This window comes from Euphorbia lathyris, chromosome 9 (assembly GCF_963576675.1).
Source record: "Euphorbia lathyris chromosome 9, ddEupLath1.1, whole genome shotgun sequence".
Lineage (NCBI taxonomy): Eukaryota > Viridiplantae > Streptophyta > Magnoliopsida > Malpighiales > Euphorbiaceae > Euphorbia > Euphorbia lathyris.
This window is the reverse complement of record NC_088918.1, coordinates 8218041-8245667: the sequence shown is the minus strand read 5'-3', so window position 1 is coordinate 8245667 and position 27627 is coordinate 8218041. Positions and strand designations below refer to the sequence as shown.

Below are 27627 nucleotides of genomic sequence, written 5' to 3'. Positions count from 1 at the left end.
GACATTTTTGCCCTTTTGAAGAAAAAAATACGCCAATTTTGATCTAGGTGGGTGTTAGATCCGCCAGCCAATGGGCTGGGCGGATCCAGCACCCGTCCCACCACTGAGATGGGCGAATCCAGAATCCGCCCAGCCAATGGCTTGGGCGGATAATCCACCCGCCCAAGCCATTGGCTGGGCGGACGCTGGGTCCGCCTATCCCAGTGGTGGGACGGGTGCCGGATCCGCCCAGCTCATTGGCTGGACGGATCTAGCACCCACCTAGACCAAAATTGGCGTTAGGCACAATCGTAGACTTTTTAGCGACGGAAAATACAAAATTCTTCAAATTTTTGTGACGAATCATGCTAATCGTCACAAAAAAATATGCATTATGTTCATGATTTTTTTAAGAAAAAAATATAAATTTTATTGTTTCCAACTCATAATCATCCATTTTCGGGATTCAGATTGTCGTATATCAATTATTTTCATAATTTCAATTATTATTGTTCGACTTTGTGATTTTAGAGAAAGAACTTTTAATTTTTTTATCAAAATTATGATAAGGGTAAAAAAGTCTAAATGGGGCAGTAAGAGGTCATTTGGGAGCGGTCTCGAGCGATTCACTTTTATTATAACGAGTGTATACCTGAGAAAAGTATTCCAAAATAATATGTTGTTTAAATTCATGAGAATCACAATCCACTCCACGTTAATGCACAGCTGTCATTAATCACAAAAGTGGAGATATTTATGTGAGATTAGCTAGCCGTTAGATATTACCCACCTGGTTTTACAAGATACTATTATTTAATTAAGTATACTTTACAAACATTATTATTATTATATTATTATTATTAGCAATATTATACTATTTCAGTTCAGCATACGTGTACTAGGTTAGCAACCTAATTAAGCAACCTAAATTTATGACACAAACAAAATCATTGTCTTATAAACCTAATCTTCTACTCACTGTGCTTCTCTTTGTTTGATGGTCCCAGTAGAAGTCTTTTAAGGTTAATGCACACTAATTAAGAAATGCAATTAATTTTAAATAAAAAACTTTATTACTCTTGTAATAATTGCATCCACTAGTAATTTTATCTATTCTTAAGATAAAAAGTCAACTTAAATAGGAGTATATTTGGTAAAAGTAAATTAATGTGCATAGATTTAAGCAGAATGTCATGTATTGTGGAAAAAAAAAACTCTCCATAAAAACTTCTGTTGTGTGGACCGGAAGGAGTATTTGTTTTTTTGGTAAATTTAATACCATTTCTTCTGTTTTTTTTGTCCCTTTCAATTGGTTTTACTAGGACAATTATGTCCATTCCTATATAAATTAAAAAAAAAAAGGCTTAATACATGAGTTGCCACCCAACTTATCAAACAAAACTTGATTAATTTTGAATTTATATGATATCACATTCTTCAAACTTACTTTAAGTGTTATGATTAAGTTTCTAGATCTATAAAAATGACGTAAAAATATACAAAACATAAAATTTAAGAGGTTTATAAATTATTTTGTAGGTTTAGTCCAAATTTAAAGAGCTTCTGATGTATTAACCCAAAAAATTATGTATAAAATATAAACGCCTTATATAATAGAATCATGAATTTGACTCAAAAAGCGGATTGCGTGTCTCGCTAGTTCGATGAATTTGCTTAAAATGATCTATTGTCACATTAACTTGTTTAAAGTAATCTATTGACCTCTTGAATTTGCTTACAGTAATCTACTAGTCCTTAAGCTTGCTTAAAGTGATATACATTTCAATTTGACAAAAACTAATATTGTTCCACCACGTAGATTTAAAGAGTTAATCATGTTATTTTAAACAAATCCAGAGGCTAATGAGAGGTTTTTGAGTCAAGTTCAAGGACCTCTAAACTTATCGAATGTTTGTTGGCCCCTTAAACTTGCTAAAAAATGATCTATTCACCTTCTTAATTTGTTTAAAGTGACAAATTGACATCCTAAACTTGTTTACAATGATCTACTGACCCTTGAACTTGTTTAATGTGATATACATTTTAATTTATTCAAAACCAATCTTGTTTTGCTTCATGGATTTAAGAAGTTAATCATGTTATTTTTAATCAAGTTCAGAGGCTAACGATACACTTTATAAGTTTTCGGGGCCTATCAACTTTTTGAGTCAAGTTCAAGAGCCTATGAACTTAGAGAGTATGTTATTGACCTCCTGAACTTGCTTAAAATGACATATTATCTTTCTTAATTTGTTTAAAGTAATATATTGACCTCCTGAACTTGCTTACAGTGATCTATAAATCATTGAACTTGCATAAAGTGATATACATTTCAATTTCAAAACCGATCTTATTCTGTCACGTGAATTTAGGGAGTTAATTATGTTATTTCAACCAAGTTCAAAGACTAACGAAACACTTTATAAGTTTAAAGGCCAATTAATTGTTTGAGTCAAGTTCAAGGGCCTCTGAACTTACCGATTGTCTTGTTAACCCCCCTAAATTTGCTTAAAACGACCTATTGACCTTCTTAATTTGTTTAAAATGAGATATTGGCCTCCTAATCATGTTTACAGTGATCTAAAGCCCCTTAAACTTACTTAATGTGATATACATTTCAATTTATCTTAAATCAATTTTGTTCTGCCATGTGGATTTAAGGAGCTAATCATGTTATTTTAATAAAGTTCAGAGGCTAACGTGATACTTTGTAAGTTCAGAGGGCCAATCAACTCTCCGAGTCAAGTTCAAGGCCCATGAACTTACATAATGTATGCTTGCCCTATTTGTGGTTTTACCGATTTACAGATTAGTCATCTCTTAGCAAAAAAAAAAAAAACACATGAACCTATTTGTAAATCGGTGAAACCACATATTTATATTTACCATTTTCCCAATAAAAATATAATTCAAATTAATAAAAAATAATCTAAATAACTAAATAAAAATTAAAAATAATAAGTTTATTGAATGAGGAAACTTTGTTCCCTCGGCAATAATGTTATAAAAATATGAATAATATTAAAAAATATATATATTTGAAAATTACAAGGATAATTTTGTCCACATCAACTATATACAAACAACTTTATGTGAAAAGCTTATTTTCAGAGCTTCTCCTTATTAACTTCAAAACTGCTAAAATGTATTGTTGCAAAACCTAACCAAACTAGGGGTGGTAATGGGACGGATGAAAATAGAAAACCGTGGGAATCTGAACCGATAGGATGGGGAAAAACTGAAATTTTTGGGTGAGGGCTGTGGGCGGGGGGAATTTTAACACTGGACATTAAAATTAGACGGGTGGGTTTTACTATCCCCGAACCGCAGGGATCCGCAAACGGCCCTCGAAAAACTGTCAGTAAAATCTCCGAAAAATAAAATAAAATATTATATATATCAAAGATAATATATATACTTTAATTAGAAATTATTTTTAATTAAAAGTCTGCTGGTATAAACCAGTGTTAGGTTTATATTAAAATTAATATTAAGTTGTAATTTTTTTTATAAAATTGTTAATTCTATATAAATTTTTAAATTTTATTTGGGGATTGGAGATTCTTCGTTACCCGTGGGGAACCGTGCGGGTAACAGGTGTGGGTGCCAAAAAATGGTTTAAACCAATCTGCTGGTATAAACCAGTGTTAGGTTTATATTAAAATTAATATTAAGTTGTAATTTTTTTTTTATAAAATTGTTAATTCTATATAAATTTTTAAATTTTATTTAGGGATTGGGGGTTCTCCGTTACCTGTGGGGAACCGTGTGGATAACGGGTGTGGGTGCCAAAAAATCCCCGAATTTTTTTTTGATTCTCCAAAACCATTTTCGAAAATATTGGAGATGGAATGAGATACAAAACCGTCTCGTCCAGTCCTGTTGCCACCTCTAAACCACCATATTTGCTCCGAAAAGTTTCTCCAGAGCCTCTTGACTTGCTTACAATTTTTAAAACCAATTTTCTAAGTTAATCACCTTATTTTATACAAAGTTCACAACTTAGAGAGACTTTGTAAGTTGAGCTCCAATCAATTTTTTTTAAGGGTAAGGTACAAAAACACTCTTAATGTTTACCGTTAGGAATAATTTTATTTTTAACGTCTAAAATGGTACAATTTTAGCTCTAACGTTGGTAACCAAGATCAATTTTACCCTAATCTTGGCAAATTTGATGAATTTTAGACATTATTATAAAATACATATATTCTGTTCCATATTCTGCACCAATTGCATATCAGTACATTTTAAAACAAAAAGGCCTAAAACACAAATAACACCTTGGACTTGTCTAAATATTGCAACTGCCCCCCTCAACTTTCAATTGTAACAACTTACCCCTTAAACTTGTCTAATTGTAAAACATAACCCCAAATTGGGAATTTTTTTACCCCGTATTTGAAGCAACCATAAAAAAGTTTCCCAGGATTCGTATCACGCCAAAGATCTGATTATCATACTTCACGAGCGTTGCAGATTTTGTATTTCACGTGTTTCTTCTATTGCAGTCCATGTCAGCAATTTGGGGTTGTGTTTTACAATTGCACAAGTTTAAGGGGTAAGTTGTTACAATTGGACAAGTTTGAGGGGTAAATTGTTACAATTGAAAGTTGGAGGGGGCAGTTGCAACATTTGGACAAGTTCAGGGGGTTATTTATGTATTAGGCCAAACAAAAATTTCATATTTTATGTGATTTCACACTAAAATTTGGATATTAATATTTATAAATTTTGTGAAATATTTTGAATTTTTTTATCCAAAACGTACAATACATGTATATTTTTAATTTTTTTTCACATCTAATCATATATTTACGATCTATTAAATTGACTCACATATAAAGTATAGATGACATGATCGAGAAGACAATTTGATGAATAATGTCTAAGATTAATCCAATTTGTCAATATTAAAGATAAAATTACTCTTGACTGTGGACGTTAGGAATAAAATTGTTATTGACTATCAATATTAAAGTATTTTTGCAACTTATTTTTTTTGGCTTAATGCATTACACTCTTAAACTTGGCAAGTTTTGCCTATTGACACTCGGAACTTTTAAAATAATCTATCACATACGTATAGTTGGCATTAAAAATATATCACATACCTATAGTTGGTTTTAAAAACCTATCACATACCTAAATTTGGTTCATTTGGACCTCTTGTACACAAAATCGTTGATCTGTCAAAAATGACACATCAACAATTTTGTATGGAGAAGGTCCGAATGAGCAAACTTTAGATGTGTGATATGTTTTTAATGTAACTCTGAGTGCGTAATAGGTTTTTAATATCAAATGTGATAGATTTTTAAAGTAGCTTTAAGTATATAATAGGTTATTTAAAAATTGCAGAGTACTAATAAGTTTAAAAATGTAAATATTCATAAATAATTTTTTTATTAAACCAAGATATAATAATAATAAGTGGTGAAGCTCTTCGTCTAGTGATTACCTATAATTAGAGACTAGTTTTTGGCCCGTGCGATGCACAGATTCATATTAATATATAAATATTAATAAAAATATAATCTAAAAATTACAATTAATGACATAAATGTGTTATATAAATTAAATATTATTATTTGATTTTCACATTTACTTTAAATAATATTTTTATAGATAAATATAATAATAAAATAAAAACTAATATATTATATATTATATTATATTTTTCTGCGGGAGGTGATTGGCTGGCTGAGTTTACCCATAACTTGGGGATGGGCTCGTCCTTTTCTACGGAGCTCTGGGGGATTCTGTCAGGTATTAAACTTGCCATTCGCATGGGGTGAAGAGGCTTTCGGTGGAGTCGGACAATCTGGAGGCAATCAACAGGATTTCTGATAGCCAGGCTTTTTGTCTTATTAGCCAGAATCTGATCAAAGCTATTTTGAGGCTTCGTCCAGCTTTTGAGACTCTTAGTTTCTCCCATATTTATAGGGAGCAAAACCGTGTGGCGGATCGCTTGGCTGCTGCTGGGCATGGGGGATGTTAGGTGTTTCTACCCTTTCTGTTCCTCCTCCTTTTCTTTTGACTATTCTTCTAGAGGACAGGGTTGGGGTCAGTCTTCCTAGACTGATCCCGGGTTAGGTTTTTGTTTCGTTTGTTTTCCTTTCCTTTTCCTACCAAAAAAAAAATATTATATTTTTTATCAGTAAAAAAGGAGGAAGTGACACCTCAGTTCCATCGTTACTGTTTTATATTATATATAGATGTGTAGAGAATTAGAGAGATTTTAGGGATTAATTTAAATTCTGTAGAACTCTTAGATATACTACGGATAAAATAATCTTTTTATAGATAAATATATATAATAAAATTAAAATTAATATATTAAATTTATTATCACTAAAAAAGGAGGAAGTGACACCTCAGTTCCATCGTTACTGTTTTATATTAACCAAGATATAATAATAATAAGTGGTGAAGCTCTTCGTCTAGTGGTTACCTATAATTAGAGACTAGTTTTTGGTCCGTGCGATGCACAGATTCATATTAATATATAAATATTAATAAAAATACAATCTAAAAATTACAATTAATGACATAAATGTGTTATATAAATTAAATATTATTATTTGATTTTCACATTTACTTTAAATAATATTTTTATAGATAAATATAATAATAAAATAAAAACTAATATATTATATATTATATTATATTTTTCTGCGGGAGGTGATTGGCTGGCTGGGTTTACCCATAACTTGGGGATGGGCTCGTCCTTTTCTGCGGAGCTCTGGGGGATTCTGTCAGGTATTAAACTTGCCATTCGCATGGGGTGAAGAGGCTTTCGGTGGAGTCGGACAATCTGGAGGCAATCAACAGGATTTCTGATAGCCAGGCTTTTTGTCTTATTAGCCAGAATCTGATCAAAGCTATTTTGAGGCTTCGTCCAGCTTTTGAGACTCTTAGTTTCTCCCATATTTATAGGGAGCAAAACCGTGTGGCGGACCGCTTGGCTGCTGCCGGGCATGGGGGGATGTTAGGTGTTTCTACCATTTCTGTTCCTCCTCCTTTTCTTTTGACTATTCTTCTAGAGGACAGGGTTGGGGTCAGTCTTCCTAGACTGATCCCGGGTTAGGTTTTTGTTTCGTTTGTTTTCCTTTCCTTTTCCTACCAAAAAAAAATATTATATTTTTTATCAGTAAAAAAGGAGGAAGTGACACCTCAGTTCCATCGTTACTGTTTTATATTATATATAGATGTGTAGAGAATTAGAGAGATTTTAGGGATTAATTTAAATTCTGTAGAACTCTTAGATATACTACGGATAAAATAATCTTTTTATAGATAAATATATATAATAAAATTAAAATTAATATATTAAATTTATTATCACTAAAAAAAGGAGGAAGTGACACCTCAGTTCCATCGTTACTGTTTTATATTAACCAAGATATAATAATAATAAGTGGTGAAGCTCTTCGTCTAGTGGTTACCTATAATTAGAGACTAGTTTTTGGTCCGTGCGATGCACAGATTCATATTAATATATAAATATTAATAAAAATACAATCTAAAAATTACAATTAATGACATAAATGTGTTATATAAATTAAATATTATTATTTGATTTTCACATTTACTTTAAATAATATTTTTATAGATAAATATAATAATAAAATAAAAACTAATATATTATATATTATATTATATTTTTCTGCGGGAGGTGATTGGCTGGCTGGGTTTACCCATAACTTGGGGATGGGCTCGTCCTTTTCTGCGGAGCTCTGGGGGATTCTGTCAGGTATTAAACTTGCAATTCGCATGGGGGGTGAAGAGGCTTTCGGTGGAGTCGGACAATCTGGAGGCAATCAACAGGATTTCTGATAGTCAGACTTTTTGTCTTATTAGCCAGAATCTGATCAAAGCTATTTTGAGGCTTCGTCCAGCTTTTGAGACTCTTAGTTTCTCCCATATTTATAGGGAGCAAAACCGTGTGGCGGACCGCTTGGCTGCTGCCGGGCATGGGGGGATGTTAGGTGTTTCTACCATTTCTGTTCCTCCTCCTTTTCTTTTGACTATTCTTCTAGAGGACAAGGTTGGGGTCAGTCTTCCTAGACTGATCCCGGGTTAGGTTTTTGTTTCGTTTGTTTTCCTTTCCTTTTCCTACAAAAAAAAAATTATTATATTTTTTATCAGTAAAAAAGGAGGAAGTGACACCTCAGTTCCATCGTTACTGTTTTATATTATATATAGATAGATGTGTAGACAATTAGAGAGATTTTAGGGATTAATTTAAATTCTGTAAAACTCTTAGATATACTACGGATAAAATAATCTTTTTATAGATAAATATATATAATAAAATTAAAATTAATATATTAAATTTATTATCACTAAAAAAAGAGGAAGTGACACCTCAGTTCCATCGTTACTGTTTTATATTATATATAGATATATAGATGTCATGGGTCCGAATCACATTCGGATCGGGTGTTAATTTAAACGCACTATGTGCAAATTTTTTTAAAAAAAACAAACATATAATAACCATGTTATCATCACACGGCAATCAAACAAACAGTGTTGAAAACTGGAGAAAATTCCTTACCTTTCTTTCTTCCTTTCTCTCTGTAAAACAGCCATTCTCTTTCTCCCAAACACAAAACCCGGAGAAGAAGTCACGGATTCTTGCATACTTGCGAAGTCTTTAAGATTCGGTTACAAGCCCACCAAATCCCCAATTTTCGTCTCCTCTGAACTCTTAAACCTTCTTGAATCTTTCTCTGAACCCAATTTCAGGTAAAACGCTAAAATGACTGCCTGTCCTCGAGGTTCCATCACCTACAACGGTACTCTCTGCGCTTGTCCGCCGGGGTTTCTCCTCAACAGCACAACAAACAGCTGCTCTTTGTTCACCGGAAGCTCTGTAATTCTCACTGACATCGGACTTGCAAACACCGTGTCCTTTCCGGAGACTATATTTGCTTTTGATTCGATTAAGAAGTTTACTCAATCGCAGGCGGTTTTCTTGGAGGCTACTTTGGTTATGCTGCTCTCGTGGCTCGTGTTTTGCTTCTGTTTGAGGTTTATGAAGTTTGGGAATGGTAGAAATGTTTGGTTTCAGATTAGATGGTGGATTAGTCGGTTGGATGTTTGCTTTTCTACTAGGCATTGGCTTGTAAGTTTGATTTCTTGTTTATTGGAGTTTTGAATTGGATTTGCTGATCATTTAGGGGTATTTTTGTTGCTTTTTTAGGAAGTTAAAGATGATGTTTTTGGTTTAATTCGGCTGTTTTTAGGGCTGTAATTGAGCAGATCATGCTTGGCTCGTCGGAAGATTGACGAGCTTGCTCAGCATTCTGTTTTGAATTGCTCGAGCTCGAGCTCTATATCATGCTTTCGTAATGCTACAACAGGAAGTAACCCGGTCTTGCTGCCCGGTCAGCGAGTCAGGGGTCCAGTGGGCGATGCGCCCCTGGCCTGCGGTCCCTGGAGCTGCTCTCGGCCGACGGTATATCTTGTTTCCTATTTGGATTAGTATTGGCTTTCGGTTTTCTACTTGGAAGCCATGTTTTGGGGTCCAATTCGGTTTAGGATAGGTTGAGTAATATAAATACTCTCTTATGTAAACCTAAGGTGTAATTTGATTTTTGCCTCCCTGATAAAATCTGTGTTTGGTTTTTTCGTTTATTTATTTTTCGCTAAATCCGCACAACAACGAGCATAACAACTCATTAATTATATTTATTAATTATATTTATTTAAAATTTCTTTATTCCAGAAAAATACATAGTTTTATGTAACTAAAGCTTACACGAAACTAGTTTGTTTTTACATTTGCCTTCTGTAGAAACACGGTGGGCTTAAGGTATCAAAATAGGCTTAAGGTTTTTTTGGAAAGTATCAATACGAGATTCACATACAAAATAGCATCAATGTAGGACCAATAAAGGTTTAACGTTTAAAAAAAAAAGTACCAATTTAGGCATTGATAACGAAATATGGCGCATCATTCACATTCATATTACTCTGTTAAGTTCTTATTTTTCTCTCCATGTGCAATTGACAGAACCTAACGGAGTAATATGAATGACGCGTCGTTGTCCGTTATCGAGGCATAAATTGGTACTTTTTTTAAATGTTAAGTCTATATTAGTGCTATTTTGTATGTGCAGCCTAAATTTATACTTCCCCCCAAAACCATAGGCGTATTTTGGTACCTTATTCCAAAAATAGTCGAACTAAGCTTGTATTCATGAACATTATAATCAATCATGTTAACGAATCTATTACCGGACCTCTTTTCTAGGCGAGTTTTGTCGTGCTCAAGCTCTGCTCGTTTATATATCGAGCCAAACGCAGTCGAACTTTTATTGGGCCGAATGAGTAGCTCAGTTCATTTACAGCCACAGCTTTTTTTATTGTTTATTGGCCACTTTCTTACTTTACATAACTGGATTCTGTTTCTGGGTTTTAATTGGAATATATGAATGCTGCTGACGTTTATGGAATAATGGAAATAAATAAGTCATGTATGCTAATTTATCTTTCTTTTATCTTCAATTGCTGTTAGAGCTGTCAATTTCTATACAACAACATTTAGACCCGCCTGACACAACTCGTTTGATACAATTATCATTTTTGCTATCTGCTTGGTTTTGCTTGAGGGTTATCTTTTACACATACAACTTGCATTTACCCTAAAAGCATAAGTTGAAATGCGTACAAGCTAAGACTCAATCGACCTTGGGCTGTTACAGAAATCGACCTCTATATCTCGTGTTGTAATGTCTTGAATCAGTATAACACACTGCGACAGGAAGCAACGGGGTCTCGCTGCCCGGTCAGCGAGTCGGGGGTCCAGGGGGCGGAGTCGCCCTAGGCCCGACGGTATATCTTGTTTCCTATTCAGATTAGTATTGGCTTTCGGTTTTCTACTTGGAAGCGACATCGTGGGGACATCGTGGGTTCCAAGTCGGATTAGGTTAGATTGAGTACTATAAATACTCTATTATGTAAACCTAATTTGTTATCTGATTTCCGACTCCTTAATAAAAGCTATTCTCCTTCTGCCCGTGGACTAGCCAACACAACGTTGGTGAACCACGTAAAATCTGTGTTTCGAATCTCGTTTATTTATCTTTCGCTAAATCCGCTCAACATCTCGGTCTAGGATGCCCCGATAACTTGGAACACTACACATAGTTTTTAGTGTATCTAACATGAATTAGTCTTTTTGTTTACTGATACTTTTTCTTTTGTAGGATGATCAAAAGGCGGTTGTGAAACGAAAAACCGAACTTGGTGGAACATTTTCGATAGCAAGTTGGATACTTTTCATTGGTTTATTTGCTGCGTGAGTATCTATAACAGCTTCCCTTGTTTTAGCAAGAAGTTGCTCTTTTGATGCTAATGTAGTATGTTTAAAATTGACTTAGCTTTTCAGTTTTTCTCAGGTTGCTTTACCAAATTATATCGAAGCGAACCATCGAGGTGCATAACGTGAGGGCGACAAGTTCATCTGATTTGGATTCTTTTCTCAATGACATGGAATTTAATTTGACCACCATTTCTAGTATGAGCTGTTCAAATTTACATGGTCTTGGTACTGTGGTTACTGGGAGCCCCGGGTTTGCTGACCAGAGGGTTGCCAATCTCACAGAGCTGGTGAGCTATACGTGCCGGAACACAAGTACAGGGCCAACTCTAAATTTCAAGTGCAACAACTGCCGATTTAGTAAAGACTACATGTATATCTCGTGGCAGTTTGTTGATCTTCCGAATTCTCCTGCCAGTGCAGTTGGTTTTGAGTTCAATCTCACCACAAGAAATCATGATGATAGGAGACATTTTAGTCTTGTAAGCGGAACGCTAAAGAATGGAAGCAATTTTGATAATAAGCCAATTACATTTCGGGGGAGGACTTCAAATGTACTGAAGTTTAATCTATTTCCTCGAATATACCATAATCTACACGACTTAAAGCTCCTTCAACCTCTATTTCATGAGTTCACTCCGGGATCATCTTTTTCTGATACAAGACAGCTTCAAGCCTCTCTTGCAACATCTAATGATGGACTTATCAACACTACATTGTATGTCAATTACCTCTCGGCCTATCTTGTTGAAGTCGAAAAACAAAACATTATGGGTCCTGGTAAGTGATCTGCTTGTCATTATTTCAATTATCTCCTGTTTAGAATTTGCAGATTCCATTCGATTGTTTACAACGTTCGTGTTTTCTTTCTTCACTTTATTTGTTACCAGATGAGAATGCATTTATGTTCGTAAATGTCTTTCGTGACATGAGCACTTCTCTCATTAGGAAGCTAAACTTAAGGAGGCCACAATTTAACTGAAAAATAGTAGACATTAGCATAGTTTTTGTTTCATGACATGTGGTGATACTTGTTCAGCCTATCCTGTAGCTAAGTTGGTTTCGAAGAATCAAATGCTTTTTCGGAACCTTTTGTCAATTAAAACAGTGGTTTTTTGGCTGTTGTTTCCTGACAAGTTCTTATTTTTATCTATATACATGGTCGTTGGCAAAGAGGATGAGCCTTGGCGCAACGGCAAACATTATTGGAACGAAATACATTTACGTAATTGGGAATACTATGTACGAAAATGGAATCGAATGCATCCATAAGTAAATATGTTAGCTAGGTTTTTTTATGTGAATAATTCGATAACACTTCTTCCTATTTATCAATGATATCCGACGATCAAGATAATTCCCGCGCTTCTTTGATATTTGATAGAAGTAGCCCCTTCATTTGTTAGCATGAAAATGCTGTTATGTTCCTTAGCCACGGATCTTGTCACAGGACGATTAACCGAAAAGTCCAGCTGTAATTGCTTCCTAAAGGACAATACAATGAATAAAACGATAAGCAGAATATTGTTTCTAATCTAGAGACTGGAGCTCTCTCTTAACGAGGTCCAAGGTTTCAGTCTCCCTTTAACGAGCTGAGAATTATTCAAGATAGGTCGTTCAAGGAACAATAACAAAGAGAAAAGGAAGCAGTTACAGCTGGACTTTTCGGTTAATCGCCCTATGACAAGATCCGTGGCTAGAGAACGTAACAAAATGCCTTTTAGGAAATTACGTGTTTCTGAATATACGAATTTACTTAATAATTTGGACAGTCTAGTATTCACTAGGGACCTTTTTTCGTCGGTCTTTTCAGTGATTTGCATTTGCTCAGTTATGCCTAGAGTTGTTGAATCTCATGCTTATGTTTTCTGTTTGAATGCAGTGAGCTTCCTTGCGGATCTCGGTGGCCTGTATTGCTTTAGTATTGGCATATTTTTCTACCTCTTGGTGCAAGTATGTTTCTTGTTCTTTAGATCCGTCTCCTTGCATTTCTTTTTTCTGTTCTGATAATTATTAAGAAACCCGTTCAATAATGAACAGGTGAAATACATCTATGGCTCATGAACTGCAGCGTTGCTAACATTATGACCCCTAAACTTCATTTTTTAACATAAAAATCCTTGAACTTCGTATTCTATAACATTGAAGTACAAAACAACAAAAATCCGTAAAAAAAAATGAAAATTAACGGAATGATGACCTGGACAAATTTACATCATTGATTCTTTTTTGTTCACGTCACCAAAACTTATGGTTGAATACTTAATTTGCCCTCATCATTTTGTTCAATTTTTAACAAATTTTTGGTTGATTTTTGGACTTTAATGTTACAAAATGTAAAGTGCAGGGATTTTTATGTCAAGAAATGAAGTTTAGGGGTCATAATGTTTGTAGCGCTATAGTTCAGGTGCCATGAACGTAATTTACCCGAAAATGAACTGTGGGGTTGGCAGTTCGGGTTGATGTATCATATCGTGTTATGTTATCTATATACTTCACTCGATTATATATAATATAAACCCACTAAAATGCTAATCATGTCAAACAGACCGTGTTGTTCGGGTTGTGTTTGTAAATTGTGTTATCGTGTCAAAAATTGCCACTCCTATGAATGCCAAAAAAATATAGATGCTAAACTCTAAGGTCCTGTTTGGTACGCCGTAATGAACGTTGTAATGGAATGCCGGTTACAATGGATGTTCATTACCATATTTGGATTGGTCTATTGCTTTTGTCGTAATGGAATCACAATTACATCACTTAATTTTTCTTTACAAACTTATATAATGGGGATTACATGAATTCCCATTACGACTAGCCCAAATATATAGTTTGTAAATCGTGTTATCGTGTCAAATATAAAGCATGTATTGAATTAGAATCATGTGGAATTTGAGCTTTAAAGGTTTTAGAATTTGAGTTCACAACGAATTGCGCTGTTATTAACTTGTTTGGCTATAGTGTGAATACAGAATCAAAAAGCTCCGCCACGAAGATAGAACTATGCGAAACATAAGAAAGCGAATTAAAGCTCAAGAACACTGGGCCAAAGTAAGTTCTTTTCGGAGGAATATCTTGTATTCTGTTGAGAATTCTTATTTTGTTTGTCCTAATAAATCAACTGATGTATGTACGCATTCTTTCCGTAACTAGTTAAGGAAATATGTAGGATACACATGGGGTTGCAACACATTAGATGATCATCTGAGAACAGATTCTAATTCTCGCTGTTTACCGACACCATCTCTTCTTGGCAATGGATCATTACATGTAAGCAGATCGTCGCGGAAAAGGGCATCAAGAAGTAGAACAGATGCTATACAGCTAAACCGGAAAGTTAACACACCTAGCGAAAAGGTTGGTTTGTTACTGCTGTGTTTATTCTGCAATAAGCTCATTTCTCTCCTGAATTCTTATTTGAAGCTCCGCGTTTTCGTGAAACCCAATCTTTTGTTGTACAGCATGCTGTTGAAGGGCAAATCGATACCCAGGGAGCGAAATCTTCGATAGCTGGATTCGCATCGAATACTGGAGGGAAAGTTTCTGATTCTAAGGGAGAACATGTACGTTGGCATTTCGGCTTTATTATCATCATAACATGGGATAGATTACACCCATGTCCACTGAACTTTACTCATTTTCACGGTATGACGACTAAACTTCAAAACATAACATAAAAGTTACTCAACTTTACACATTCTAACATTATGGCCACTAAACTTTAACTAACGCCTCAAAATGACCGTTAATGAGCTCAAAATGGAATGTTTAAGACTAAAAGTTGTTTAGAACGATATTTACCATGAAACCACATTTTTTATTTTCCAAAATCACCATTGTTTGGAGATTTCTCTCTTTTACAATTCAATTTCTCTCTTCTCACCAAACAACACCCAAATGACCTCAAAACGAAAATTTTGAACAATTTTTTTTTTTTAATTTTGAGGTCGTCAACGGTCATTTTGAGGCGTTGATTTAAGTTTAGTGGCCATAATGTTAGAAAAGTGTAAAGTTGAGTGTTTATGTTACATTTTGAACCTTAGTGGCTATACCGTGAAAATGAGTAAAGTTCTGTGGCCATGGGTGTAATTTACCCTCGTAACATGTGACTTTTCTTGTATATGCTGCAAATGCAAATAGAGAGCTTTCTTCAGAAAGATAAATCCTCATTTCTTTTCCTGTCTTTGGCTCATTTTAGTTCTACTTACGGTTACTTGAATCTTTTTGATTCACGTTTTCAATGTTTTCTTGCGCTTCTTTTCGTCTTTCCAGGTTGTCGAAGTCGAACTCGTAAGTTCTCCGAACAATAAAACACAGCATTCAATTGATGTGCACAATGAGGAAATCTCCCAATCACAACTACATATACCTAATGATGATAGTGTCGTTCCTCTGCCGCCATTGCCAAGTAAGAATCCGCAGACTTGTTCGCTCTTTTGTGTTTATTTCTTTGTTAAAGTTATGGGCTATGTTACATGGACACTTCTCTTTAGTAGAGCTTCCACGTTTTGTGTCTGTGTTCGTTTTCTTTTGAAAGCTATTTTATGAAGGTTATGTTTTAGAAATAACATTTCCCGTGTCTGTTTCCGTGTCTGTGTCCGTGTCCGTGCAAGAGGTTATGGGGAGAAGCAGACTACTTGGGGTTCCGGGAATGTGAGAGAAAAGTTAAGAACTTGTAGCAGAAGAGCCTCCACAGTGAGAGAGTTCTTGAGCCTTGGGCCTGCTCATGCTTGGCTCGATAGAAAATTAACGAGCTCGATTTGAGCTCAAAATGCTGTTCGAGCCCGACTCATTAAGAAATTAACTGTTCGTAAACTACCTGCGAACAACTTGTTTATTTTGTTCACGAGTAACTCATTAATTATGTTCATGAACTTTGCTCGCGAGCAGCTCATTAATTATGTTCATAAGCATGCTCACGAGCAAAGTTCGTGAACAAAACTACATGTTTTTACATTTCCCGTTTACAGAATAATAGAAATACCATTATTAAAAAAAAAAATTAACCGAACTTGGTCACGAACCTGTTCATAAACATTATAATCAAGCTTATCATGAGCTTGTTCACGAACCTATAACCGAGCCTGGTCGCGAGCTTTTGAGCTAACTTTCCCCATGCTCAAGCTCGACTTGTTTACGAATCAAACCTCAAAATCGTGCTCAAACTCGATGTTTATAAATTGAGCCAAACATGGTCGAGCTTCATCGAGCTGAACACCAAGCCGCTCTGAGAGGCTCACTCATTTACGGCCCTACTTAAAATCATCACTCATCACCTTCACTCTCCTCATCTCCAACATTATCAAGTTTTCTTCAAGGATCTGATCCACTTCATCCTCATCATCCTCATCTACAAAGTCAGTTTCTTATTCCTCATCTCGAAGAACTGCACGAGCTTTTCCTTGAACAGTAGAAATCGCATTTTAGCCTTTTTCTTCAATGTAGCACTTGAAATAGATCTTTTTTCCCCATTGTGGTGTCTGTGCTTCTTGAAAGCCCGTCTTCTTTATTTTGGACGGCCGATGCGTCTAATCCAACTGTGAAGATTAAACATGTATCTAACTCTTATAAAACCCTGAAAAAAACACTCGACGAATAGGCACCCCTCTTATAACCATGGCTACGTGCACCTTGGCATTGCCTGAGTGACAGCACCAGCCTTTAGGATGCTAAGACGCACCTCAGGCGTGCCTTTAACAATTATAAAACCCTGAAAAAAACAAGTGACGAATAGGTGCAGCTCTTATAACCATGGCTAGGTGCACCTTGACATCGCCTGAGTGACAGCACCAGCCTTTTGGGTGCTAAGATGCGCCTCAGGCGTGCCTTTTAACAACTACGTATATGCTGCTTTACGTTTTTTGCTTTAATTTGCAGAAATGAAACCTGGATCTGAAGCGGAGATTTCTGATATCCAGAAGAACCTCATGGACTTGTACAACTACAATATCATTCTGAGGGAAAAACTTGTAGCTACTCAGTCATTGCTTCATGATTTAGCTTCAAAATCGTCTCTTTCGGTATCAGACAATCAAACCTAACGCAGCATCAGATTTTTCCTGCAAAAGGAGAATTAAATTCTTAAGCAAAACCTGACTGTTTTTCAGACACCGCTTCGACGAGCTTCGATGAACAGACTGCAACTCACATTGTACCAGAATTGAGTTTGTCAAAGAACATGATCTTTTATCTGATGATTCAAGGAAGCAACATTTTTTTTTTTTTTGTCTAACGGGATGTGTATTTTTTATCAGTTGTTAGATTTGTTAGTTTTCAATTCTTTTTTGTAAAAAAAATGTTGTTATTTCCGTCCATGTATATGAGAGAGATTGACTTGATTAAACTGTGTTAGAGAATTTCTAGAATTGACTCTAGTCATTGTAAGAGACAAGTTCCGTGAGAAATGCTGAATCTTTGAGCTGAAATAGAATGCAATTAAATTCAAATTTTTATGGTTATTTTGGGACCATTTAGAATGTCATGGATGGAGGTAAAGAACCCATTTTTAAATTCATTCTCTTAAACATCAGGCAGAGCCGCTCATGAGTGGCTTGACGTTCAGCTCGATAAAAGCTTGAAAAAGTTTGCTCATATTCAGCTCGATTTATAAATGATTCGAGTTTGAGCACGACAAAATTGGTTCGAAAGCTCGCGATTAGATACAGTTATAAGTTCATGAACAAACTCGATTATAATGTTCATGAATACATTCATGAGCAAGTCCGGTTTGGATTTTTTATAATAATAATATGCGAGCGAAGTTTATAAACATAATTAACGAGCTGCTCGCGAGTAAAACTCATGAACAATCTCGCAAGTGACCACTAACAAATCGAGCTCGTTAATTTTCTAACGAGTCGAACGTGAGTAGGTTAAGGTTCGGTTCGATTACACTCCTACTTAAACATTATATGCTTGAACATTATGAGGATTGCCTTTTTTCTTTCAAAAAAAGAAGGATAAAGGCATATAAATGTTACAGTCGTTATTAGGTAAAATATTTTAAATGATAAATTAAAGGCGTCAAATACTTTTAAATGATACAATTAAAAATTTAGGCCCTGTTTGGCAATTAGTTGTTACCTAATTACTTTTTTAGCTGATTTTATTAGCGGATTGTGTGAACTTGTTTAGTAAAAATTAGCGTGTAAAATGACAAATAAAGACATAATAAAGCATTTATTTAGAATTAAAGAATATTAATTAGGGATAAAAGTGTCCATAGAAAGAGACGGAGTAATAAGCTAATTGAAAAAGCTCATAAAATGAGCTTTTTAAACCCAATAAATTCTTTCAAACATCTTTTCACCAAACACCACTATTAGAGGTTTGATCAGTCAAAATCTCTAAAGTGTTTTAAACTTCTAATTCTACTCCAAAAAACTTTTTACCAAACAGGACCTCAAAATCAATTTGCAATTGGATATCTTTGGGTTGGAAAGTAAAGATTTTCGGGACTTTTAACAATTTTTAGAATAGAACAAAGTTGGGGATGATATATTGGATTGGAAAGTAAAGATTTTGTTGACTTTTAACAATTTTTAGAATAGAACAAAGTTGGGGGTGCTATATCTTTTAGCTCGACATAGTATTTTAGAAGAAGATAACTTTAGTGAAAGCCTCAAATTTCCACCCCGAGTTCCGTGAAAGGACGAAAATACCTTTTTACCAAATTTTAAAATTCTCAAATCCTCTCAAACTCTCTAAATTCTCTTGGATCAAATCCGAACTAATTTATCAATGAAAACATGGATCGGAAGAGGGACGACAAAGGAAAGAGACTAATGTTACGAAATTCTGTTTGATTTTTGAACGTTTTGTTTATTCGAATTTGAATTTTTGGGGAATTCAGATTCGTGAGGTAGGGCGTGACCGCACCATAGGTGGAGATAAGCCGTCTCCTGTGGTGGGGCGTGATAGCCTCATGCCCTCACCTATGCGAGGGCGTGATGGCCTCACGTCCGTGTGAGCAAAATTCTTTTTTTTTTTTTTTTTAATTTACTTTAGTTTTTATTATTTTATTAATTTGATTATTATTTTTTATCTTTGTTAATTTTTATTTTGTTAATTATAGTTAAATTTAGTTGTTGTAAATTTTATTTTGTTTAATTTAGTTTTGTTAATTTTTAGGCTTAATGCATATATACACACTTAAACTTGACAAGTTTTGCCTAATGGCAACCTGAACTTTTAAAATAACCTATCACACATCTATAGTTGGTTTTAAAAACCTATCGCATACTTATAGTTGACTTTAAAAACCTATCACACACCTATAGTTGGCTCATTCGGACCTCCTACACACAAAATCGTTGATCTTTCGTATTTGACGGATGAGGTGGCATACCGAACGAACTCACGCGCTTTTCTTTTTTTTCTATAACATGCATACCACTTTGTTCGTTAAAGACGAAATATCAACGATTTTGTGTGTAGGAGGTCCGAATGAGCCAACTATAGGTGTGTAATAGGTTTTTAAAGCCAACTATAGGTGTGCGATAGGTTTTTAAAGCCAACTATAACTATGTGATAGGTTATTTTAAAAGTTCAAGGTGCCAATAGGCAAAACGCGCCAAGTTCAAGGGTGTAAATATACATTAAGCCTAATTTTTATGTTGTATATTGTTTTTAGAATAATTATAATTGTTTAGAATAATAATAATTAAAATGTAAAATTGGGGAAAAAATCACACATGAGCATGTGAACATATATTATTGTTACGGGTTTTAATTAAAATTATATGGTATTTACAGGTTTTAATTAAAATTGTGTAGTGTTTACAGGTATTTACGGGTTTAATTGCATAACAGTTCTATTTTTTTTGCCTTCCCGACACGCAGGCGTGTGGCTATCACGCCTCACCGTGTGGTCGGGCGTGATAGCCATACACCCTACCATGTGGTCGGGCGTGACAAACGCGCCGACCATACAGTGAGGCGTGATAGCCACACGCCCGCATGTCGGGAAAGCCAAAAAAACAAAAAAGAAACTTTTCCCACCCAAAACCCATGAAAGGGCATTTTCGTCTTTTCACGGAGCTGAGGGTGGAAAATTGGGGCTGAATATAACAACACACTAACTTTATTCACGTATGTACACGTGTTTCAAACAGGTGAGTAAAATACACGTAACGAAATCATGATAGAAAACAATTCCGTTACTGACGTGCGAGATTAACTCGACTTATCAATATTAGACGATCAATTGTATTGATCCAAAAAAAATAAAACTAGTTGCTCAAATGTCAAAGAAAACACTCACCAAACTCACAACTTTATTCAAAATGAATACTTGATACTGATAATTAGCACATCTGATACATCATTAACCAATTTCTAAATATCATCAGTACAATCAAGTAAACCATCCATGAAAAAAAGGTCATTCATATGCCCTTCATATACACTGATTTAAGCTTCATGACAAGCACAAACACACAACAGAACATTAAACTCAAGTTTAAATATGCTGCAATTTGAGCCCAAAACAATCGTAATTAGCTCCTCCATCAGCCGACACGACACGGTTCTTCCATTATAACCGAAACATCATAATGCTGCCGCTTCCCACACTTGCTTCATCTGCAGACGACAACCAATTGCAGATCCAAGTAGCCATCAATTTACTAGTTCATAGTACCATGTTCCGAGCTTCATAGTACCATGTTCCGATATGACGCTCCTTGTAGTTGACATCGAAAATTGGTGACGAATCGTTCTCGTCACGAGTCCAACAGAGAATGAAAACTATTTTATATCGCTCAACCCTCACTCTGTATTGACATGTTTCCTCACACTGCATCTTGCAAGGCCGCCTTTTGTTGATTGGAGTCCCAAGGCATGAGCGAACATCCTCTTAGCGGCTCCTACTTGTTCTTCTTTCGAGTATTCCTTCTTCACGCGATTTCTACTCTGTCCGCTAATTTTAGTAGAACTGTTCTCAGTAGGTTCCCGAGCTAAATTCTTTTGATCACGACTATTGCTCTTTCCATTAGGGGGTGACTTGATGTTTTCTGGATGCTGCTGCAAAATGGTGTCCTCGCGATTCGGATCAATTTGATCTTTGGCTTGATCATTCGACTCAATGGTTTGTGCTTCTTGATTGCTTGGATTTATTCTTCGGCCCAAAGCATGAGCAATCATGCGACGCGCAGCTGCTGGAACATTAGGTGGTTTTCGTGCATTAGGCTGCTCCAACTCCCCCACATCTGTTGAAAAAATTCGTTCACGAGCTGCCAAATAAGCTGCTTCTCTTTCCTTGAGTGTAAGAGAAGAAGTTGACTTCATCTTCAACACTGAAGCACGCACAAGTTATCACCAAGTATCAATATCTGGGACATCGAACATAAGAAGACGAGAGGAACACACCGAAAAAGCAAAGAACAAAGAATGCAACTAAGAGACTAACTCAACAACTCCTATGTTTTGAAAACAAGTAGGCCATGAAAATTACATTGATGGCCCCTAAACTTCATTTTATGACATAAAAATCCTAGATCTTCACATTCTCTAATATTAAAATCCAAATCAACAAAATTCCGTTAAAAAATGATGAAATGGTAAGAATAAAATGGACGTTTGACCACAATTTTTAGTGACATGTAGTCTAACTTGTCCATGTCATAATTTCGTCAATTTTTGTTGATTTGGTCTTTAATGTTACAGAATATAAAGTTCAAGCATTTTTACGTCAAGAAAAGGTGTTAAAATGAGTTGTTATACCATAATCGTGTTTAGTGGTCTATATATTCCACATGATTATGTATGATATAAATGCAACGAAAATAATAATCGTGTCAGCTAGATTGTCTTTATAAACTGTGTCGTGTCAGTCAGAAATTGACAGCCCTAGTTTTCAGAGCTTGCTCCCAAACTTTATGGGGCTAAAACAATCGCCCAATTGTCTAGTCCCAAGGCTTTCAAACGCAATTGCACTTTGTCTGCTGGGAAAACATTTCAGCAGAGGTAAAAGAAAAGAGAGGAAATTTCGTACCTGGAGGAGCATCGTCTCTCCTCAATAATTGATGCGAAGTTGTTATAGGCTGAGATTCATCGTACTGATATAAGATGTCGCTGACAAGGATGGAAGGACTGGCATACAACAGATAGGTCGAGATGAGAACCCAAAAAAGAAAAATAAATATACTCACTACTTCCAAAACCTTGAATTTGAATAATAGAATCTTTCATCTCATAACAAAAATCATATGTGCATGTTGGATAATAAACAAGCGACAAGCCGTGTTACAAAAGACATGTTAGGATTTGAATCGGTCATTGATTATAGCAATTTTAATATGCGGAGAATAAAATTAGACATTCCATCACAAGAACAAGAGAGTTCGGGGTTCAAATATTTTAGCGTATATCCATAGGCGAGGAGGAACATACAATTCTTAACAATTGGCAAATTAGTAAAACAATAAGGAATCACATCCCCAATTCCCTAACTCAGATCCCATGAGACCCGGTTATACTAGCTCACACATGCATATATCTCAAGAGCACAAACTCCAAAACTCACAAGAAGAAAAACTAAAAGCAAACAACCCTTGCCTATAATTCTTTTCCTAATAGGATTCACTTAAACAGGAATTTTTCAATTCCTATTCTAATTACGAAAACCAAACTAAATAGAATTCTACTCACACCTTAACAACATATGGTCTATTCAACAACGTAATGCAAAGTTGCAAACTATCAATGGATCCAACTTAAGAAGTTAAGCTTGATAATGATAGAGTGACATTGCTTCTTCGGCCCAAACCAAGGAGTCCCTTAGATATGATGCAAAATGGATTTTATTCTATCCTTGGTCAGAGATTTCTCTATGAAAAATAGAGAATCGGACCATAAGAGGAGAGAAAATACAGTATTCAACACACAATGGGATGTCAAAGTAGACAAAAGAATGTGCATATGAGTACACACATGCATATTAGGATGTTTGTGACCAATTATAGGTTAATCTTCACGTACACTGATGTCTCTGCGCATCGTTCTAAAACTATATGTCGTTCATCTCCTTCGCCAACAGAAAAATGAGCAAATCTAGCACCAAAGTAAAAATTTTTTTTTAGCATTAATAGATAATAAAAAAAAAAGCTAGATTCTTTATAATAAATATAAGGGATAAAGTACAAAATTAGCCCGGGGAGAACAAATTAGACTGCACCTATAAAACCGTGCAATGCTAACACTAACATTTTGAAGATGGTGTAATTTCGGACTCCATTAACAACAGATCCAATAGAAGCCCATTTCCCACAAGGAAAAAAGCGTAGCTTCCCTGCTTCAACGCATAGATGACTACCCGAGGATCACTCACTCTGTTAATTTGGCCCACTACAAATTTAGCCCTTTGGTTATTGGGAGAGAATAAGTTGTATATAACCGCTTGATATTAGCACTAACATTGGGTTCCACATAGACGCTAGTAGAGCACTTTCAGACTCCATTAATTGCAGGTCCAACAAAAGCTTATTTCACGTTAATTTGGTCCTATGTATCTGTCACCTAAGCCCCATGAGAGTCCACGTGGAACCGAATGGTAGTGCTAGTATTACATGGTATATACAATCTGTTCTCCTCTAATAACTATATGGCTAAATTTGCAGTGAAACCACATTAACATGAAATTAACTTCTGAGTTTGTGTACATAGAGTCTGTAATTGCTCCATCTACAAAAAGGTTAGCACTAACATTGGGTTCCACATAGATGCTAGTGGAGCAACTTCAGACTCCATTAACGGCGTATACAACAAAAGCTGTAATTGCTCCATCTACAAAAAGGTTAGCACTAATGCCGGGTTCCACATAGACGATAGTGGAGCAATTTCAGACTCCATTAACAGCATATCCAACAAAAGCTTATTTCACGTTAATTTGGCTCTGTGTGCGTCATGTAAGCTCCACTGGTGTCCACGTGGAACCAACGTTAGTGCTAATAATACACGGTTTTACACAATCTGCTCTCCCAAACCCCTAATAACCATAGGGCTAAATTTGCAGTGAAACCAAATTAACATGAAATTGACTTATGAATCTGCTGTTAAAAGTGTCTTGTCATTGCTCCATCTACAAAATGGCACTAACGTTGTGCCTAGTGGAGCAATTTCAGACTCCATTAACGGCAGATCCAACAAAAGCTTATTTCACGTTAATTTGGCTCGATGTAAACGTCACATAAGCTTCACTAGTGTCCATGTGGAAACAAACAGTTAGTGCTAACACACGGTTTTATACAATCTGTTCTCCCCATTGCATTGAAACCAAATTAACATGAAATTGACTTAATAGCGTCTGTAATTGCTCCATCTACAAAAAGTTTAGCACTAACGTTGGCTTCCACATAGACGCTAGTGGAGCAATTCCAGACTCCATTACCAGAGATCCAACAAAAGCTTATTTCACATTAATTTGGCTCTATGTATGCGTCACATAAGCTCCACGAGGTGCTAATACTATGGGGTTTTATACAATCTGTTCTCCCCTAATAGGGCTAAATTTGCAGTGAAACCAAATTAACATGAAATTAACTTCTGAATCAGCTGTTAATAGAGTCTATAATTGCTCCATCTACAAAAAGTTCAGTTCTAACATTGCAGGGTTTTATACATGGAGTCTAAATATGTACTCGGCTAAACTTATACCTTATCCCTACTTATATAAATAGCCATGGCTAATTGTACAAGAAATCAGAAAAGTACCCAAAAATATCAGCGAGACGATGCAGAAGAAGACGACTGTAAGGATCCATCGGCTCCAACTCTAGGACTCCATCTATGCTGCAATCTAAGTAACAAATTTAGACAAGCAAAAATTTCAAATAACAAATTAACATAAAACGAAAAGCTACAGACCAAGTTTCGTCATGAAGAAAGTTAGCCAAAGCATCTTCCATCGAAAGCAGGAGGTGTTTACAAGGAAGATTATCCCTTACAAGAAAAGCCAATTCCTCCACCTGCAAGTCATCAAGTAAAATCGAGAAATTAGCACTAAAATACACAGGAAAAATATAAGAAACAGAGGGTTTTGATAGAGAATACCATAGCAAATTGAGTGACGCTCATATTTGGATAAATAATTGGAATAAGTACGAACAAAGATTGAGAACTTTCTGACAGAGAGAGAGAGAAAGCGGTGGTTGAAGAAGGAAGATCTTCAATAGTCGAGAATCTAGATATCGTCTGGTTTTGTTCGAATGATCAACGGTGGGTAATATGTCGTCGTTTTGTTTTTCAATTTGTCTTGTTCTGTAAGGAATTGATGGTCAACACCGTTTTCTTCTCTGTAATCCTCAAACGACACCGTTTGTTTATTACCTTACAACAAAATTTCATTTGCCCTGAACTTGTACAAAAAGTTTGATTGATCCGAACTTTCAAAGTATCTCAATAGCCCTCTAAACTTGTATAAAATATTCAGTTAGTTCTCTAAACTTGCATAAAATATAATCAATTAATCACTCGGTTGTAAAAAATTAAGTTAAATGCGAAAGATATGTTGCACGCATCTTAAAAAAAGTAAAACGACCAAGATCAAGATATACGATTTTAATATGAGAGAAGAAAAAGTTTTATAGTTTAACAATTAAGAACTTATTTTTTAATATGTTTTATCTATTTTGTGAATTATGAAATAACATTCTAAGATATGTGCGATCTATTTTCAACATTTAACTTACTTTTTTACAATCGAGTGATCAATTAATTATATTTTACGTAAGTTTAGTGGGTTAACTGAATATTTTATATAAGTTTAAGGGGATATCAAGACATTTAAAAGTTTAAAATGACAATCAAGTTTTTTTTGGACAAATTCAGATGTATTAAGGCAAAAAAATAATTTAAGTGGTTATTTAGAGGTAAATTGCATTGATGTTGTTGAAGTTTTGAGTAAGGTGATTGAAGTAGTTTTATTTCAATAAATTCATTACAACAATGTTTCTTTTTATTTCTTTAAAATTATTTTGATCGAATTCAGACAAAATAAATCAATAAATAGTTTTATGATAGCCACATTAGAAATAACTATTTTACTATGACATAATAGTTATATACAACAACAAAGCTTTAATCCCAAATGATTCGGAGTCGGACATAATAGCTATATGACAAAAAAATATATATATTTATTTTTTATTAAATTCAATTGAAAGTATTATGTGACAATTAAAAAATATATTTTTTTATTTTTCTAGTTGTCAACGATTCTTTTTATTTCTTTAAAATTATTTTAATCGAATTCAGACAAAATAAATCAATGAAATAGTATCATGAGAGCCACATCAGAAATAACTATTTTTTTATCGTGACATAATAGCTACTTGATAAAAAAAGAATAATAAAAATTATATCTGTTATTTACTAAATTCAATTGTTTGAAATTATCATGTGACAACTAAAAAATATAGGGTAAATTTCAAATAAAATCCATATGGTTTCACTAATTTTCAGATAAAGGACTGTGGTTTACTTTTTTTTTTTTTTTTGTCAAAAAGAGGATTGAGGTTTCGCACTTGAATTAATACTATTAAAACCATTTTTAACGTCATGAAAATGAAAATTTTCAAGAATTAAAGTTGTTCAATGTCATATTTTTTATGGAACTATATTTTCGATTTTCGAAAATCATTTTTTTGGAACTTTCTCTCTCTAAACATTAACTTTCTCTCTCTTTACTAAACATCATCTAAATAATCTTAAAATAAAAAAGTTTAAGAATTAAAGTTGCTTAGAATATTAGTAGTTATTAAAATATGTCATTTTTAAAGTCGTCAATGGTGATTTTAATAGAATCAATCGAAAAATTCCTTATTTTGCTAAAGTTGAAAACCACAATCCTCGTTTTGAGTAAACCACATATCTGAAAATTAGTGAAACCACTGGGGTTTTATTTGAAATTTACCCAAAAATATATATATTTATTTTCTTAGTTGTCACAATACACGTAATTGTCACATGTCTATCGTTTATATATAAAAGTTTCAACGTAGTTGTCACATCATTATTACATTAACTTCTTTTTATCTTAATTAATTAGAATGATTTTACTAAATTGAAAAGAAAAGTTCAGTGATTTTATTAAAACAAAATGAAGTTTAATGACATTTTTTAAATTTATTCAAAACTTCAGTGACCTATAGTATAATTTATCCATTTCTAAAATGGTTGTCACGTCTCTAGGTTGAAACGATTTTATTGAAAAAAAAAAGATGTACGCATATTTGTAACGATCTATTGTTCATGCTCGTAATAAAATTATAAATTTATCACGCAACAAACCAATATTTTAAACAATTCTGACTCTTGATTTT

General features: G+C 34.5%; 2 protein-coding genes across 5 annotated transcripts; one reads left to right on the top strand and one right to left on the bottom strand.

Moving 5' to 3' along the window:
- The first annotated feature begins 8495 nt into the window (after positions 1–8495).
- On the top strand, positions 8496–17766 carry LOC136205719 (uncharacterized). 2 transcript variants are annotated; one of them, XM_065996447.1, is made up of 9 exons: positions 8497–9109; positions 11196–11287; positions 11388–12088; positions 13191–13261; positions 14270–14359; positions 14462–14665; positions 14770–14871; positions 15581–15716; positions 17186–17766. In XM_065996447.1, exons 1-9 carry the CDS (start codon positions 8744–8746, stop codon positions 17347–17349), a joined length of 1926 nt encoding a protein of 641 aa, XP_065852519.1. In that variant the 5' UTR covers positions 8497–8743; the 3' UTR covers positions 17350–17766. The 2 variants fall into 2 exon arrangements, with proteins under 2 accessions (XP_065852520.1, XP_065852519.1); XM_065996448.1 differs by lacking the exons at positions 14770–14871; positions 15581–15716; positions 17186–17766 and having other exon boundaries at positions 8496–9109; positions 14478–14649.
- A 2800-nt stretch (positions 17767–20566) lies between these two features.
- On the bottom strand, positions 20567–25511 carry LOC136206125 (uncharacterized). 3 transcript variants are annotated; one of them, XM_065997053.1, is made up of 6 exons: positions 25358–25511; positions 25172–25272; positions 25019–25096; positions 23288–23359; positions 22302–22399; positions 20567–21603 (listed from the first exon to the last, which is right to left on the bottom strand). In XM_065997053.1, the coding sequence occupies exons 1-6, from the start codon at positions 25379–25381 to the stop codon at positions 21077–21079; spliced, it is 900 nt and encodes a 299-aa protein (XP_065853125.1). In that variant the 5' UTR covers positions 25382–25511; the 3' UTR covers positions 20567–21076. The 3 variants fall into 3 exon arrangements, with proteins under 3 accessions (XP_065853125.1, XP_065853126.1, XP_065853127.1); XM_065997054.1 differs by lacking the exon at positions 25358–25511 and having other exon boundaries at positions 25019–25103; XM_065997055.1 differs by lacking the exon at positions 25358–25511 and having other exon boundaries at positions 25019–25091.
- Between the last annotated feature and the right edge of the window lie 2116 nt (positions 25512–27627).

Coding starts and splice junctions, on each gene's coding strand:
- LOC136205719 (XM_065996447.1), top strand. CDS start 8,744: ATGACTGCCTGTCCTCGAGGTTCCATCACCTACAACGGTACTCTCTGC. Junction 9,110..11,195: donor TTTCTACTAGGCATTGGCTT/GTAAGTTTGATT, acceptor TTTCTTTTGTAG/GATGATCAAAAGGCGGTTGT. Junction 13,262..14,269: donor TTTTCTACCTCTTGGTGCAA/GTATGTTTCTTG, acceptor GTTTGGCTATAG/TGTGAATACAGAATCAAAAA.
- LOC136206125 (XM_065997053.1), bottom strand. CDS start 25,381: ATGAGCGTCACTCAATTTGCTATG. Junction 25,273..25,357: donor GCGTCACTCAATTTGCTATG/GTATTCTCTATC, acceptor GATGACTTGCAG/GTGGAGGAATTGGCTTTTCT. Junction 21,604..22,301: donor GAGAGACGATGCTCCTCCAG/GTACGAAATTTC, acceptor TGCGTGCTTCAG/TGTTGAAGATGAAGTCAACT.